This window comes from Primulina eburnea, chromosome 7, assembly GCF_022965805.1.
Source record: "Primulina eburnea isolate SZY01 chromosome 7, ASM2296580v1, whole genome shotgun sequence".
Taxonomy (NCBI): Eukaryota; Viridiplantae; Streptophyta; class Magnoliopsida; order Lamiales; family Gesneriaceae; genus Primulina; species Primulina eburnea.
In genome coordinates, this window is record NC_133107.1 from 7561171 (window position 1) to 7580003 (window position 18833).

Here is an 18833-nt window from a genome sequence, read left to right on the forward strand (position 1 = left end):
GACTTTGACTGGGACCGTCGCTGCTGCACATACTAACATGAAACTGCATACTTAACTTGCATAGCTTAGACGTATCAATCATACTTACAAGTTCATTCAATTCCTTAGGACGTTCTAAAATTCCCATGACTCGACCTCGTAAATCATTGTACTAAACCATGACGTCAACCTCAAAGCATACTATAAGATTTTCCCAAAACATGAAGTACACGGACACCGGGTCCGGGTCCGTGTATGGGTCCGTGTGTGTGCGCAAAGAATGTACCAACAAAAGGAAAGTACACGGACCCCGTGCCCTGGTCCGGCTCCGGGTCCGTGTAGACTCGGTAAAAATAAACTTTGAAGGATAAAAAGGCACGGACCCCGTGCATGGGTCCGTGTAGGGGTCCGTGTAGTCTCGGTAAAAATGCTCCGAGGAGAAAATGAAGGCACGGACCCCGTGCCAAGGTCCGTGTCCGGGTCCGTGTACCTGCGGGAAGTGCAAACTCACGAAATTTCAATACATGCAATACTTATCAATCTAGACTCAATTGTACGGACCATGAATCGACACCTCGAGACTCATCCTAGCATGCCATAACATCAAACCAAAATTGTACAAACACCCATAGCAACGATGTTCACCCTACGACACACACAATTCAAAGAAACGTGGCAATTGACACCGAAATGTTTCCTACGGCTTTAATGAGGTCGAGTGCCTATCGACACTAAACAACCTATCAAATAACAACCCGACATCATACTAAGCATACCTAGACGCAACAACGGCCACCCGTCGATCCCCAACGAAGCCTGCAACCATAAAATCTCAAGAACACATCAATACATAATTTTCTGAAAACGCAGTTTGAGCAGTCCCACAAAAAACGTCATAACTCACACAATCTTCATCCAAAAATCTCGAATTTTATATCAAATCGAAGGCATCGAAAAGTTCTACAATTTTCTAGTTGAAAGTTTTCTCAAAATCCCGACAGAAAATCACAGTTTTCAACAGAACAGTAAGTTACGAGTTTTCAGATCTAAAAAGTATTTCAAAACGCATTCAAACCATTTTCCGCTCAAACGACGAATGTCACACATGAATTTTTACACATAAAAATAACCCAATACATAATATGACAAGATCGATGCAGAAAGAACAGAATATACGTGCCTTTTGATATTTAAAATACCGTAAACGATACCGAAGTGGAGATGGCGTGAGGGTCGATCCGGGACGAACGTGGCGCTAAAATCTTGTAATAAAATTCATGAAAGTTGCTGGAACTTTTCAGAGAGTGGGGCGGCTGCTCTTGGTTCTTAGAACCCTAGGATTTTCTCTTTTAAAAATATAAAATCTGAATGTGTGTGTTTTGGTGTGTGTAAAAACGTGTAAGTGTGTGTGAGTGTGTGTAACGTGTGTGAGTGAGTAATTAGGGGAACAATTTGCTTAATTAAATAATTAATCAAGCTATTTAAAATTCTAACTCCCTTAACAAGTCAATAAAATAGTAATTCACTATACACCCTTAATTAAGTCCCTTAATTAAAATAACACACACAAAATGCTAACTTTAAAAGTTCAAACTTTTAAATCACTATATAGATAAATTTGCCTTTAAAATAATAACAGCTTAATAAGTTAGTTAAAATACCACAACCTCAACTTAAAAATAAAATACCACGTTAAAATTGCCAAAATCGTCACCGGTCTTTTCCTCGCGATCCCGCATCGAATATTCACCTGAATCATGAAACTCAAGAAAACATTTTAACGTACATCGCATAAGCATATTTAATTTAAAATGATGCAAATAAATAAATAATGAATTAAAACACAAATTAATGAAATAAACATGCATTAAAACCATTTAATAAAATACATAAGAAATTTAATGAATTGCACACATGTGGTTCATGTAGACCTCAAATTTTCGGGACGTCACACTGAATGCTACGTGATTTGAAGGGTAGATAAATATGGATGGCTTCACATATATACGAATTAAGGCTAACAAGCTAGGATTGATGCAATTTCTTGTGTTTGAATTGAAGAGGTAGTAGGCCTACTCATGAACTTCATGACACCGCCTAATATATTTATTGAAGCATACAAGAATATTAGCATTAAAGAATACTCTGTGTATATATGTCTTGCTACATTAGTGGAGGAAATTAGAGTATATTTTTGTATAGGCTTATTAGTAGGAACTGATTATTGTATTTCCATATTCCTAGGCTAATTACGTGTGATGGAGATTGACTAAAGGTATCCCTATATATACTTGTAACGTGTATGTAATCGGTATGAATAAGAGTTTTTTCTATCTCAATTTCTTCATGGTATCAGAGCGGTGATCATTGTACGCTGCTTAAATTTTTCTTAATTATTGTTATGGCAGAAGCCATTGTTGCTATTGGAGGGACGAAGGATATTGGTGATGGTGATGTCAACACCTCTCAAAAATTAAGTTCCGTGTTGCTAAATGAATTCAATTACCTTCCATGGTCTAGAGCAATTACCATTGCTCTTGGTGGTAGATCAAGATTGGGATTCATTAATGGGACTCTCAAATCTCCTGAATCCAGTTCGCCAGAGTATGAGGCTTGGCTGTCAAAGGATCAACAGGTTATGTCATGGATTCTTAACTCGATGGAGCGGGATCTTGCAGAAATTTTCAGCTATTCAGAATCTGCCTTGGATCTTTGGAATGCTGTACGTGACATGTATGGCAACCAAAACAATTCTGCCAGGATCTTCCAAATTCACAGGGAGATTGCAAATCTTCATCAAGATGGGAAGCCATTCGTAAGTTTGCTGGGGAGTCTGAAGAGTTTGTGGAACGAATTAGAGATTTATAGACCACCTACAATTGATGCAACTATTTTGCGGAAGAGGACAGAGGAGGATCGCATTTTTCAGCTATTGGCCAGTCTTAGTCCTGATTTTGAGGATCTAAGGAGTCATATTCTAATGAATACTGATTTACCTTCCTTCAAGAATATTTGTGCGACCATTCAACGTGAAGAAGTACGCCGGAAAGTCATGCCGCGTGCTATCAATCACAGTCCTTCGGATGTTCGTGCCTATATTACTCGCTCATCCTCTGAAGAAAAGTCTTATAAGGGCAAACGTCCTAATCTCAAATGTCAGCATTGCCATGTTGTTGGTCACTCGACTAATCGTTGCTGGATTCTTCACCCAGAGTTGAAGCCAAAATTCTCCAAAGACCAGAAAGGCGGAGGATATGAAAAACGAATTCCTGACCATAAGGCTCATGTGGCTACACATTCCATTGAATCTTTTTCCTCTAATCATGTTGCTTTACTTAATGATTTCGCCAATTATTTACAAGACAGGAATGGTCAGGGAGCTGTTCAAGGAGGAGCCATTAATCAAGAAAAAGATCAACCAACAGCACCTCTTAGCCATTTTACTGGTTTCTCAGCTGATGCAAATCCTGACACCAACCAAGGTATTCAGACTATTTTCGAAATCAACAGTTTGCATGATGTATGGGTCATAGATTCTGGTGCCACAGATCACATGTCAAATAATTTAACCCGTATTTATGATTTTCATTCTTTCTCCACACCTTCTCTAGTATCTGTAGCAAATGGGAATGGTGCTCCTGTAAAGGGTAAGGGCAAGATTAAACTTGTTTCAGATACCATAGAGTCTGATGTTCTATATGTTCCATCCTTTCCATTTCAGTTGCTTTCTGTTCAAAAATTGACATCCTCGCTCAATTGTGAGGTTATATTTACTCCTTACAAGGTCATCTTTCAGGACCTCGTCACCAAGGAGATGATTGGTGAAGGATTTCATTTGCAAGGACTCTACTATTTCTCTCCCAACTCTAAAGTTACCAAGGGATTCCAGGCTATTTCCTCTCCCATTACTGAGCAAAATTTATGGCATCGACGTCTAGCACATCCTTCAAATAATGTTCTTAGCAAAATAAATCAAGTCCTACCTAAAGGAACACTTGATTGCGATATCTGTCATTTTTCTAAGTCATCTAGGCTCCCTTTTAACTCATCATTGTCTCGTACCACTCAACCATTAGAGATTGTACATTCAGATGTTTGGGGACCTTTTTCTACTTCTATAGATGGTTTTAAATATTTTGTAACCTTTATTGATGATTTCTCTAGGGTTACTTGGGTGTACTTATTGAAATCAAAAAGTGAAGTTTTTGAGTTCTTTAAAGACTTTCACATGTTGGTTACCACTCAATTTTCAGCTCAAATTAAAACTTTTCGATCTGACAATGGCACAGAATATATGTCTCATAACATGTCAAACTATTTAAGTTCTAATGGGATTTTACATCAGACTAGTTGTGTCAACACACCTCAACAAAATGGGATTGCCGAACGTAAAAATCGTGACTTGCTTGAGAAAACTCGAGCCATAATGCTTCAAATGAATGTTCCAAAACATTTTTGGTCGCATGGAATCCTTACTGCTACCTATCTTGTGAATCGCTTACCTAGTCGAGTGCTGGATTTTAAATGTCCACTTGAAGTATTGCAGGGCAAAGCACCAGACTTGTCTCATCTCAAAATTTTTGGATGCACTTGTTTTGCACATGTCTCAACTGCTCACCGTGACAAACTTGATCCTCGAGCTGTTAAGTGCATATTTCTTGGTTATTCTCAAACACAAAAGGGATACAAATGTTATGACGTTCTCTCCAAGAAGTTATATGTGACTAGAGATGTCCGCTTTGCTGAACAAATTCCATACTTTGTCGCCTCCAATCAAGAAGGGAAGCTGCCTGAGCTATTTCCCTTGCCTAGCACTGATTATGGTCATCAATCTGCTCAAGATTCACATCCTAGCCAAGCTATTTCAGAACACTGTGATAATGGCTTGGATATCTCTAGTGTTCCTTCTAAGGAAACTGTTACAGGATCACCCGAGCAAGTTATTCCCAATACACAAGGTGAACCAATTTTTTCCCGGCGTAATCCTCCGCGGATACGTCACCCTCCAAAAAAGCTGGCAGATTATATTGCTCAAACAGTCAGGTACCCTGTCACTAATTTTATGTCCTACCAACGACTTTCACCTCTGCATACTGCTTTCCTTACAGCTATATCCAACGTTCCTGAGCCAAGGAACTTCCACGAAGCCAAATCCCAGGCTGTTTGGCAGAAAGCTATGCACGAAGAATTAACTGCTCTTGTTGAGAACAAAACTTGGACTATAATGCCTCTCCCTCCAGGAAGACATGCAGTTGGTAGTCGTTGGGTTTTTAAAAGGAAATTCAATTCCGATGGATCTCTTGATAGACATAAAGCACGCCTTGTTGCTCAAGGCTTCACCCAGAAATTTGGTGTTGATTACAAGGAAACTTTCGCACCCGTTGCCAAGATGACCACAGTACGAGTTCTTTTATCGGTTGCTAACAATAACGGGTGGTCCTTGTTTCAGATGGATGTAAAAAATGCATTCTTGCATGGTGATCTCGAGGAAGATGTGTTTATGAAGCTTCCTCCCGGGTATCCTCAAAGTGGAAATCCAAACTTAGTCTGTAAACTCCATAAATCAATTTATGGCTTGAAACAAAGTTCCCGTGCGTGGCATGCCAAGTTGAGCACTGCCCTTGAAGCTCTTGGTTTTAAAAGGAGCTCAGCTGATTCATCTCTTTATGTACTACTTGGTTCAGTGGATAAACTTATGGTATTGATCTACGTGGATGACTTAATCATTACCGGGAATAATAATGATTCTATTGCTCAGTTCAAAACAAAGCTTCAGCATATATTTCCAATCAAGGATCTTGGTTCATTGAAGTACTTTCTTGGAATTGAAATGGCGACCTCCAGCAAAGGACTATTCCTTAACCAGCGCAAATACATTTTAGACTTACTTCAAGATGCTGATATGTTACACACCAAACCCGTTGCTACTCCTCTTGATAGCAAATTGAGGCTTGCCTCTACTGAAAAGGCCCTTGACTCACCAAGTTACTATCAAAAACTTGTGGGAAAGCTCATCTACTTGACTATCACGAGACCGGACATTACGTTTGCAGTTAGTCTTGTTAGTCAACATATGCATGCCCCAACCATTCAACATCTAGGCATGGTAAAACGTATCTTACGGTATCTAAAAGGCACGATTGGTCGGGGAATAGTCATGACTCGTAATGGTCACACTAATATTATGGGATATACCGATTCTGATTGGGCTGGTAATGCACTCGATCGTCGTTCTACCACTGGTTATTGCATGTTTGTTGGCGGTAATTTGGTGTCTTGGAAGAGTAAAAAACAACATGTGGTTGCTCGATCTAGCGCTGAAGCCGAGTATCGTGCGATGGCTTCTGCAGCCTGTGAGCTTGTCTGGCTCAACAGTCTTCTTTCTGATCTAGGTTGTCCAACCTCCATTCCTATGAAACTTTTTTGTGATAATCAGGCCGCTATGCACATTGCCTCTAATCCTGTGTTCCATGAAAGAACCAAACATATTGAAGTGGACTGTCACTACATTCGTCAACAAGTTCAATCAAAATTAATCAACACTCAATATGTGCGTTCTAATGACCAACTAGCCGATGTGTTCACCAAAGTATTGACGACTACTCAGTTCCACAGGCTCTTGAGCAAGCTTGGATCCATCAATCCTTTGGATCCAGCTTGAGGGGGAGTATTGAAGCATACAAGAATATTATCATTAAAGAATACTCTGTGTATATATGTCTTGCTACATTAGTGGAGGAAATTAGAGTATATTTTTGTATAGGCTTATTAGTAGGAACTGATTATTGTATTTCCATATTCCTAGGCTAATTACGTGTGATGGAGATTGACTAAAGGTATCCCTATATATACTTGTAACGTGTATGTAATCGGTATGAATAAGAGTTTTTTCTATCTCAATTTCTTCAATATTGGATGATATGCACTATTTGATTTTGTTCCACAGAGAGTAGATTTTGTACAGAGGAGACGATCACCAGAAAGCAGAGAAATGGCACGAGTTTAATTATGTTGCACCAGAAGAATGCTAGTGGTAGTCAAATTAGTAATGTCACTATGTTAAAAGGTTTTGACGATGTTTAGGACTTAAATCACTCATCTTCTATCGACCTATTCTTGCATATAGTTGAAATGACATCGAAGGTTTGCGAGAGCTTATTTTAAATATTTTTTAGTTTCTACGTACGTACAATTTCCAAATATTTCTTTGGTTAAAAGTTTGGTAGTATTTAAAATAAGCTCTTGTAAACAATATAAATTCTTGCGTATATTTTACATGTTTGTTAGCTAATCAATTTGCTTGCAAAACAGTGTGAGAATGCAACTTAGTAACAATTTTCTTGAGTGTGATTTATGTTGGACAATTTAATTTTATGGATCATGGTAATTCAGGTATAAATATAATAGTAATATATGAATTATTCTAGCTTATTAGATTTTCAAAGAGGAATTCTAGCTAAAACCCCATCGCATGTGACGTATTACAATAGAAATATTAAATAATTTTCGGCCGAAAATTTAATTCATTTGATCACTTCGATGGTCAGCTGTCGGACCACTTGCTAGTAAATAATGCAAGCTTGGGGTATATGATTCCAAGCACTGGCGAGGAGTGTCACACCTGCGAGTTCAAAACATTTGGGTAAACCATACATCAAACTCTCTAAGTTACCAAGATATGAAAGTTTATTGTAAGAATTCTATGATTTAAAATCTCTTGTATGTTTTCAAAAATAAAAATAAAAAAATCCCGTGTCTATAAATTGATCGTTTTAAGCAAAGATGAGATTCAACATTCTTATATCATTTACAACTTAAATCCTCAAGTTTTCCTCCTTGATCCTCCAAAATAGAGACCAATAATCTTTATTCAACTCGTATTTTTTAAATGTTACCAATTAATCCTTCATTTTTCTATGTTTTTCATTCTCAACCATTATATATATACTTAAATAATTATGTGATGTATTGTTAACCCGAAGCTAATTCGATAAGAATTTGTACGAAATTGTATAATGTATTAAATAATCACGTAAGTTATTATTAAACCGAATGTTTAATTCATATTAAGTTAAATATGCAAAACAACAGATATTCGAAACCAAAATTAAAATTCTCTCTTATTTTATCTGACAAAATTTCTTGTTCTGAGAGCATGCCTCTCATAATGGTTAAAATATTACAGTTTAATTTCTTGACTTATGCTTGTTGTTACGTGCGCAAAAACACCAACACTAGCATTCCACCGATGGATCATTAATTACTCACACCTCAGCTGTCTCAACGTCTCTATTAAAAACATCCTCAAGTCATTTCATATTTTTAATATAAAAATATCTAAACAAAACATCCTTTTAAATCGAACAACTCTTCTAAATTGAAAATAATTAATTTCATGTTAATTGTTTAACATTATTTGATCATATTAAAAATAATAATAACACACGCAACGCGTGTGCATCTTTTACTAGTTTTAATAATATTTTATGTTTTTTCCAATTATGACATTTACTTCATCTGTGTACTAATGTAAGCTGCATAACCCTTGAATATACTATAGTATCATGAGGTCTATCTCGCTACGCAGATAATGAAATTCATTAGAAATTATACCGTTATTCTAAATTCGTTCCTAGTCGAATTAGCCACATAAAATAAGAATAAAATTCGCTCGAGCTCGAGAGATTAACATCCATGATGTAAAGATCATGTTTCATTGGTAAGAGCATGAATGTGTTCATTCATACATATGAGTGCTAATTAGATAAGGCACTGAACAACCTTCCATTGAACTATTCAAGTAGTTATCACTCTCGAATGGATCAGTGCACGGCTATAGTTGTACATAATTCTCGAGACAACATAAAGGTTTAAGTACTAGCACAACAAATTTATTTTTTTACCGACTTCATGAGTATCATCAGTTGGCGATGTTAGGCATAGTTTCAACATAAGCAAGAGTCAATACATTGTAGTCGGGGATCCATCACTCGCCTACGAGTGTGAATATTCTATATGATCCCTAACATTAGCATTCCACCGATGGATCATTTCTTAAGAAATCAAAAGTTAAGCGTGTTTGGCTTGGAAAACTATAAGATGGGTGACACTGTGAGAAGTTTCACTGAGTGCGTTGTTAGTGAAATATAAGCACGATAGAAAGACACATGTTAGTGCAGTAGAGACAGTTGTCGAATTTGGAAAGTTACACTTATCACAGTGATGATGTATCACAGGGGAATGAAGAGTCTGAAATCCATTAATATTTGTTTGCAAATTTTAAAGGAAAGAAATCAAAATAATGATTTCAGTCTTAATGTGAATGATCTAGCTTATATGAGATATGAACCCTTTCAAAAGCCTCTATTTAATCAAATTGATTAAATCATAAATGGTATATATATTATATATACATGCATGCAGGTATGTGGAGGACCCCTAAGTGCGAATAGAGTAGCGGTTGATATGTGGAACAGAGGATCTTCTGAATCTACCATTACAGTTCATTGGTCAGACGTAGGACTCAATCCATCAACTGCGGTTGATATACGAGATTTATGGGCGGTAATATCGTAATAACTTAAAAGTTGATCTATGGCCATTTATTTTTCTTCAAATATCATTTCATTATTCTTTCTATTTTATTATTTTTTAAAAATATCTTTCTTCGAACATTATTGTTATTTCTAATGTTTTCTACAAGACTTTTAACCATGTGTGTGCCCGTGCAGCATTCAACACAAACCTCTGCGACAGAACAAATCTCCGCTAGCGTAGCTTCCCACGACTGTAAAATGCAAGTTATGTCTTGAAAATGAAATTTGGAGTACTGGGTTTAATGGCAAATGTAGGTCCTGCCTTTGTCATGATTGAATCATTCAAAAGTAACAAATTTCGTCTTTGTCGTATTTATTGATAATAATATGGAGTTACTCTTTTCTCTGCCAGGAGCAACTTAGCAACGTCGAATACTAAATCTAATGACTCTCTTCAACAAAAATGAAGTAAAACTTCGGGTATCTTTTGATTTCTGCGAGTCTTATTACTCCAGTATTCAACATGAAAAACTGGAGGAAATGATGATTCCTCGTATAAAATCTGATCAATCACATGCCAAGGACCAAAAAACTTGTGTAGTATCTAAGTCATCCCTTGCTAAAAAAAAAAAACCACTGGTTGGTACTACTATACACGTTTGATGATGTCTCTCTTAAGATCAGAGGCTTTTCTTTTGTGTCATTCACTATTCAAGAGGCTGAATTTGTACAACTCGATCTCACGGAACATGCTAGAATAGATTGTTCAAAAAATGGGAAAAGCGCAGTCAAGACTTTAGACACTCTTACAACGAGTCTACAGGACTAGAAAACAATGCGGCCAGCAAGCAATGGCATTTAGGATCTCAAACTTCATCCTCATGGTGCCCTCATTCTCTCCACAAAATTTCGGCCCTTCTCTTCGATGTGCCGCTTCCTCATCTCAAGTTTTTCTCCCATTTTCTTTCCTAACCCAAACAGTCGCTCTTTCGTAACAATTCTTTTTGGTTTTGTATCATCTTCTTCTTCGTTATGAATATGTTGTCCCTCTAAAAACTCAAGCGATTGGGACGTATGAGCACCTGACTTATCCTCTATGCTCCGTGGGACAAAACCTTGCAGTCTATCATTTTTAACTAGAGGGGCTTTAAGTTCTTCGTAAGAACCATCTTTTGCTGTCGAGTAATCCATGAAGCTTGATGAAGCTGCAAGAGGCTCCACAGACTTACTAGTTATAGTCGGGACAACACCAACAGTTTTTGATTTTTCCAGGTTGGTTTCTGATCTGGAGGGAATTCCATTATTAGCTTCTACGTTGTGTGTTGCTTCCCCAGATTGGAAGCCCGGTCCTTCTCGTTTTGTGCTATTAGAAACAAAATCTTGATTATTTTTATACCACATGAATGGAGCAACATTCCTAGGGACCCAGTCATCTTTCTCAGCTAACATCCAAGGAATGCCAAGACTCGCACGGTTAGGAAGAACCAAGGTTTCACGGATAGCCACCTGAAGAAAGATCAGGACATCAGTCTCGGATTCCTGATGATCATGGATAAACAAGCTAATCCAGGGAAAGCTAACTCCTATTATTTTAGTGAAGCATATATTCTTATAAAAAAGTGCTCAGTGGCAAACAAGTGCACCACATGCATAAACATCAATGATTTTGCTCAGATCAATATGGAGTATTTCTAACAATTTGGAGATTCAGCATATACAATTAACAAGAATAATGCCCTGACTTCAAACCTTAGATTGGGTGGAGAACATGTAGTCTAGAAGGAATGTCAAATTTCAAGTGGTAAGAATAATGGTTTGCATGCAAGATCATGGTCGATGTCACCGAGGCAACCCACATATATTGCAACTATTATCCAAATTATTTTTTTCTGCATGGAACCATGAAATACCAAATGTAGTTAAGTATGGGCGCTGAAACAATTTAAAAAATACATCAGTATAATTACTATAAGAATATCAATTACTGAACTCCAATACCCCTGAAAATATTTGATTTCCATGCTGGTGTTGCTTCCAATGTTAATCTAATAAATATTCAATATTGTTAATTAGCATAAGAAAAAATGCTCGGTTGGTTAAGTAGATTGACGAGAAGGAACAAAATCATATAACATATCACCTTGAGAATCATGTATTATCAGTATCACTGAAAAATCTAAAATCATGTTGATCAATCAATTTACCATTAATGAAAGAAAAATGATGATTACGGTGTCAATTCATGAGGGTATTGATCTAGGCTTTTTTCCTATGTTCTTTTATTATATTTTGTATATTATACTACCCATTTATTCGTAATTCCATGCCCGATATATGGTCCACTTCACTGCTTTTTCCGTTCTATGACAATATGTCGCCCAATCCATGCTGTTTTTCCCAATACATTTCATTTCATTCCCAAACTTTACAGATTACAATAAGGTAACAATAGATCAGAAACAGTCATGGCAACAAGAGCCAAAGGCACTACGTGATGTTTTAAGCAAAGGAAAAAAGGTAAGTGGTACCACCCATTTATTCGTAATTCCATGCCCGAGATATGGTCCATTTCACTGCTTTTTCCGTTCTATGCCAATATGTCGCCCAATCCACGCTGTTTTCCCAATACTTTTCTTTTCATTCCCAAAATTTACAAATTACAATAAGGTGACTATAGATCAGAAACAGTCATGGGCAACAAGAGCCAAAGGCACTACGTGATGTTTTAAGAGAAGGAAAAAAGGAAAGTGGTGCTCAAGCAAAAGATACTTTTTAAATGAAATATGGACAACTTTCTGAAGAACAACCATGTATAACAAGTGGAACGTTAAGGTATTCTGATAAATAGGTATGATAAAGGAAATTGGAGAAACTATCAAAATAAGAAGTGAGAAGGATAACTATAAGACATGTGAAATAATACATTCATGGAAATAATTGTATTCATAGAGATAAGACGCTAAAGAAGAATTATTTGCAAAAACAAAGAACTGACCTTAAATCGACTGATCATCAACAGGGCAAGGTGCCCGCTTGTGATTTTGCGGTCTCCAACAGAAGATTCCAAGTTAAAATCAATATCAGGCATAGATGTGAACCCAAACCAAATTTGATCTGACGGTGGAGGCTTAACGTACAGTCGCATGGTTCCACGAAGAGAAGAAATCCTGATTCTTAATGAGATAGGAACCTTCACCCAATAAAGAGTAATCATGTTAGAGATGAAATTCCATATTTTGTTGCAATTCATGTCTTCCTAGAAACAAGCATTTGTGACACTATTCCCAAACATTGGACGTTAAAGCAACTAAATGACAGGAACATAGCCCAAACAACACACACATTTGTGCATGTCCAGGAATACCAAAACTACCAAAAAGCCCTCCCTCTGCCCCCTTGCACTTCTAAATAGTATAATAAAACTATTCGCCCATATATAACACTAATTCATTCAAAGTGCAACAAATGTGTGGAAGAGGTGATATTAAAAGAAGAAAATGAAAAAAGTAAAGTAGTGCTATTTATCTTCATCAAACAGTTACAGTTCAAAGGCAGGTAATCAAGGGGGGTGGTTTCTCGCGCAAGTGTGGTGGGGAGGCTCAAGAATATAAATTGGATCGAGAGACCAGCCAAAAGGCAAAATTAAATGAATGCTTTCTCTACTAAAAGCAGGATGGATGAAGTGAACAAATAAATTAATTCATTTATCCTCTCGTAGAGCAGACAAACTTTTTAAGACAGACTATTGCTGTCAATGAATCTGGTATAAATCTGAAATTAATTTATACTTCATTCTATTAGCACATATATTTAGTAACTGGTTAAAAAGGATCATAAATATTTGAATATGAATAGTTGGAATTTAATCTATTATGATCAATCTGATCGAAATCTGGATATAATAAATTAAAAATTCTAATAAACTTGCTCCATCACATTTTCACGATCCCTTTTGAGTTAAACTAAAACTTTAAAGGGGAATTTCAAAAATTGCAAGTAGCCCAAAATAAAATTCCACCAGACCCAGCCATACCAACAAAATCACCAAGAATACAATGCTTGCTGAAATTTTAGCGGATAAAATGTGTTGTCTACAGTCTAATACTATGCATCTAAACATAATAGCAGGTCTGTTTCCAACATGAATAAGATTATTGTATGAAACACCTACGGAAGAAAAAATGCATTTACAGACCTGTGAGACCTGTCTGGTGATAGAATGCAGCATAGACTTCCATCTAGACGTTTGAGATGATGCATTTTGAGTACTTTTGGAGTTGTCATTCTCACCTGTAAATTTTTTAAAGTAATATAAGTGAAAAATGGTGAGAAAAGTCAACAAAATCACCTTTGGCGAAAGCCAATTATGATACAGTTTAAGGAAACAACATTTAATAAAACAGTTGTTTCAGATGACAAAAAGATTCTATTTCTTATTATGCTACCACTCAATGATGATACAGTCTTAAGGAAAAGACATTTAACAACTAAGTTCAGTTAAACTCTTGTACAACATCAAACCAACAATTGAGTATTGGTGTAGAGCCTATAAATTAGTTTAAACGCAGGGCTGGATTTTCAGGTACCTAAAAAATTGATCAATCAGGTGCCAGGTCACAACTACACACGCATTTGAAACCCATGCTTCTTTCAAAAAAATTATGTATGTTTCGCAAAGTTTTGGAGTAACTATCAATATGGTCACAAGATAAGTCATGTGTCATCGTTGTTTAGCATAGTATAAGGTACAGCATAAGTAAAACTGCATTGAATTAACTAAACCACCTGGCCCAAGTTTTGCTTCATCTTTTTGTTTTGTTTCATCCATCACCTCTTCAGAATGCTTCAGTTGTTCTCCAATACTTTCGAAATCTGCCAGGATACCAGATGTGACATCACCAACTGCATTCGTCTCCAACTGCATTTTTTCTCCTTCCAACTCCAGTTCTCGAACTTCAAGCCTTGTCTCAAAATTAAGAATCATGCCCCCTAAATATTCTATATCAATTTCAAAGGCCCACATCTCATTCATATTCGACGGAAAGACCCTCATCGCAAGGATTCGTGGAGGCAGACTACCAGGATCCATAGCTGTACATGTGACGTCACCGATGTAATTGGGCATTCGCATGTCGGATAATGATTTCTATAGCATTGCATGGTACAGAAATTAGTTACATACACTAAAACATACTCATACACAGATTTTACCATCAGTATATAAACTGCATGAATACATACATTTCAAAGTAAATTCCAAATTTTTTGATGAAACAATTTTAAACTAATCATAAAGAAAAAAAGAAACTAAGAACTCGTTTCTTAATTCTTACAAAATACCACATAATCTCAGGCAACTTTGGCATATTTCCTTTAGTAGTATATTCAAAGTGTTATAATAAGATCTGTTGAGTTAATTATTTATTAAACTGGCCATTGACCAACTCTTTTATCTCAGGGTAACAAACTCGACTATAGTACTTAGACAAATGACCTATACAAGCAGTACTTGGACTCCCATCAGCATTACTAGTAGGTGACAAATTGCACTTGTCATACAATCGCAGTTGCTCAAATCAAAATTCCTTCTATGTTTCATTGGCCTCACTATGTTCATAAGCTAGGTTCAACAATTGGGCAAGATCATGTGAAGGATACCAGAGACATCCACTGCAATTTCATGTCCTATATGCAAGTTATAATATGTCCTTACATTATTATGGATGCATAACTGGTGGCACACTTTGTAAAACATGGTCTAATGTGCTTCAGCGTATGGAAGTAGGAACAAATAGATATCACAAACCTGTATCCTTTGTCGCATGGAATCACTAATCTTTGGGTTATTTTTCACGTCAAAGAAAAGTCGTGAAATTAACAGATTCAAACACATAGTTCCTTCGTCAAAATCTGCATCAGATATTCCAGATAAATGATTTCTGCTTCCTGAATCATTTGATGTTGAGATTGACGATGACAAATAAGTATCATCAAAATAAACATTCAGAGGCTTTTCTAATGAGGCAACTTTTCCTGCCCCATAGGAAAGAATCAAGTCTTGGAATGAGCGTGATTTCTCGCTTAATTTTTTTTCTTCATGGCCTGATATTGAATTGCCACCAACTTTATATTCTTGATCCTTTTTAGAAGCCTTCTTTGCAAGTTTTTTCAGGAACTGGCGAACTTTTGATGAAGAATTGTCAACTTTTACTGACTTATCAAGTAATTCTGCACCGAAACCTGCAGACGGCCTCACAACCGGAGGGCCCACATTTAGCGATGCTAGGTATTTCTGAAACTCCACATTCAATGTGGAAAACCACCTATTTCTGTCATCATCATCGCATGAAGCAAGACGAAGAGCTTTGCACCAGGATTCCTTCTCCCAAGATGTCTCAAGATATAGGTAAACAATGTTATATCCCTTATATATAACTGAATCCTTGCTCTCCAATTTGATTGGGTACCTTTTAGCCCTGTTATAAGAAAAGGAAAACTAATCTAAGTTACAACTCTTCCAGAAATTGAAACATATCACATTAGACAAAGATATAATTTAATTGAAAATTCCGGAACAATAAATTTCTGCAATTAAATGGGATCCAGGAAACAAATAAGAGTAAGTTGGAGGATTTTATATCCTTTTTTATGTACATTATTGCCATGAATATAGTCTTATCATGACTTAGATAAAGTCTGATACCGAACTCACACATCCTTAAAGGAGTGAAGCAAAATAAAAATCCTTACAAGCAGAAAACATAAGGTCAACAATTAGATAAGCCAGACTATTAATTTGACCAAGATCAGTATTATCCCTGAAAGGGGTCGCATTTTACCATAAAGTATCTCCCTGCGGAAGAGTCTTATTGGTTTACTTATTGTTTGGCAGTCATATTCTAAATCTCTAGCTGGCCTATTTATAGGGGTTTTTTTATGAGTCTATAATGCTTATATGATCTATTTGTTTTGATTAAGCTCATTATTAGAAAAACAGTGTGGTGTAAATTCTCGCAACCAGGCAAGTATAAAGGTTTCTTGTTTAATATTTTTTTCCAAAACTAGGAACAGATCAAATTCTTAAGGATTACTGCTTGCAGCACTCAATAGCAGAAACTAGAACACCCAAGCGCTCAGAATCAGCCAATTTATAACCTTATTCATAATTTTTGACAGAGCACATTCTACTCATTGATTATTAGAAAGATACTCTTCGAATGAAAAAATAAAAAAATATATATAAAAAACTCATCAACATACCCATTAACCCTCTACAAGGAAAGGCATAACAATGACAACAGTAATATACCAAATGGCACATCAATATGACTAGGTTCTGAAATCTGAAGTCATTGGACAGTTTTAGTTCAGTAAAATTTGTCTAGAAAAAGTAAGATTACCATTTTTTTGAGGACAAGCTTGTTGCAGAAACAGCAGCAATTTTACAGCCCTTGAGTAAAATATTTGCCTGGGAACCGTCGGTCTCGGTCAGAATTAGGCAACAATCTTCAATTCTTGCAAATTTTTTTACAGGTGAAACCTCCAAGATATCTTTTCTCCGTTTGTGCTCCGCAGGCAATTTGCCATCACACCAAGATTTTGGGACTTTTTCTGGTTCTAAAACCCATAGAGCCCCCTGGACAAAGCAACAACTCAATGAAAAGAACACAAACATATAGGTTAAATATGATAAGTCAAATTAAGAATTTCTACATAATAAAATTTCTAACAAATGCGAAGGCGAGACACGAGCATAGATATGTGAGGTTTCGGTGGAGTCGAAGAACGGAATGCAAGCAAAAGGGGCACATTATGATGCGACATTTGTTACTGAAAGAAGAATGATATACAAATTTTAATGCAACTCCCCCATTCAATGATTTTTGCTTGATTTCAAACTGGAAACTTCACTGTTGTTATGTCGACATGTCTGTGACGTACCAATTGCCTCAAATTGTTTCGGACAAGGTGTCGTCACTAGCCCAAGGAATTAATTATATACTAGCACGAAACAGATGAATAAAAGCAGTTTTTTGGCGCAAATGAAAGGAAGATGTCAACCATCAAATTCATGAACAATGAAGTGGAGGTTGGTGACCTCAACAGACTGTTAATATTGCCCCAGATCCAGTAACAGAAGTTGGGTTTTCAGCATAGATACGAACCTAGTAACTAAAACAACTACTGAACCATTCTAATGCATTTAACAAACATAAAGCGGATAATCGCTTGAATTTCAACACACATGATCCCCTGTAATGGAAAGAATATTTGGAAGTAGGAGAGCACTCCCATGAAGCTTGTTTCAAGGGGCAAAGTCAATTTTACGACCTAGAACAATGCATTTGGACTGAAAGATGATCAAGAAAACGCCGCAAAGCCAAATCCACCTTCAATATCAGCCCCATAAACTGTTGGCCTGGTTCATTCACATTCCGCGGATACCCCATATGTACGGATTCAATTTCATCATAATTGCATCGTCGCCTAATTCTAAATTAAGTGGGATTAATATTCCACAGCCTGATTCTTCGTTTTAGAGAAAAAAAAAGTAACGGAAACGACTACATCCTACAGACAAAGACACGGAATCGTGCACCAACAAATAAACCGACACCTAAAGATGACAAACAGATAAATTTTCAATTCACCAAAAAGAAGAAACACGAATCGCCAGATTGATCGATCACCTTCTTTTCGTGTAAAGATGAACTGAGGTCGTCATACGGAACGGCGGCCGCTTCCTTGGCCCTGATTTCTTCTCGCTCAACTTTCCGAGACAAACGGCGTACAAAAATCCAGAGCACCACCACCTCCATTACAACAACGGCCACCGCCCCAAGGACGAAAACTGCCAGCAGAAGCAGCACCATTGCTACACCAACACTCGGCGATTTACTCCGGAAACCGTTTCCACGACGAATGGATTTGGAGCTCGATCTATCGAATAGCGAGTAGAAAAGATCATTCTAGTTCGAATTGAATACCAGCGAGTCAATCCATTTGTTTATTTATTATTTAAAAATTTAAGTGCAAACCGTCGGCTTGAATATGGACTCAGTGTTTGCTAATTGTTATGCATGACTTGATAAACTTACCAAGTGACGTAAAGATTCATATAAAAAATTTGGCAAAAACTTGTGTGAGACAGGTCTTACTGAGTCGTATTTGTAAGATAGAATCTCTTATTTGGGTCATCCATGAAAAAGTATTATTTTTTATGCTACGAGTATTACTTTTTATTGTGAATATAGGTAGGGTTGACATCGTCTCATAGATTATGATTCGTGATACGGTCTCACATGATCTCCACTCAAA

General features: G+C 36.7%; 1 protein-coding gene across 1 annotated transcript; it reads right to left on the minus strand.

Annotated features, from left to right (window-relative positions):
- Nucleotides 1-9996: 9996 nt before the first annotated feature.
- LOC140837076 (uncharacterized) lies at nt 9997-18555 on the minus strand. Its single transcript, XM_073203080.1, has 7 exons — nt 18206-18555; nt 16916-17151; nt 15322-15991; nt 14301-14661; nt 13711-13805; nt 12511-12705; nt 9997-11021 (listed from the first exon to the last, which is right to left on the minus strand). Exons 1-7 carry the CDS (start codon nt 18386-18388, stop codon nt 10395-10397), a joined length of 2367 nt encoding a protein of 788 aa, XP_073059181.1. The 5' UTR covers nt 18389-18555; the 3' UTR covers nt 9997-10394.
- Nucleotides 18556-18833: the final 278 nt, after the last annotated feature.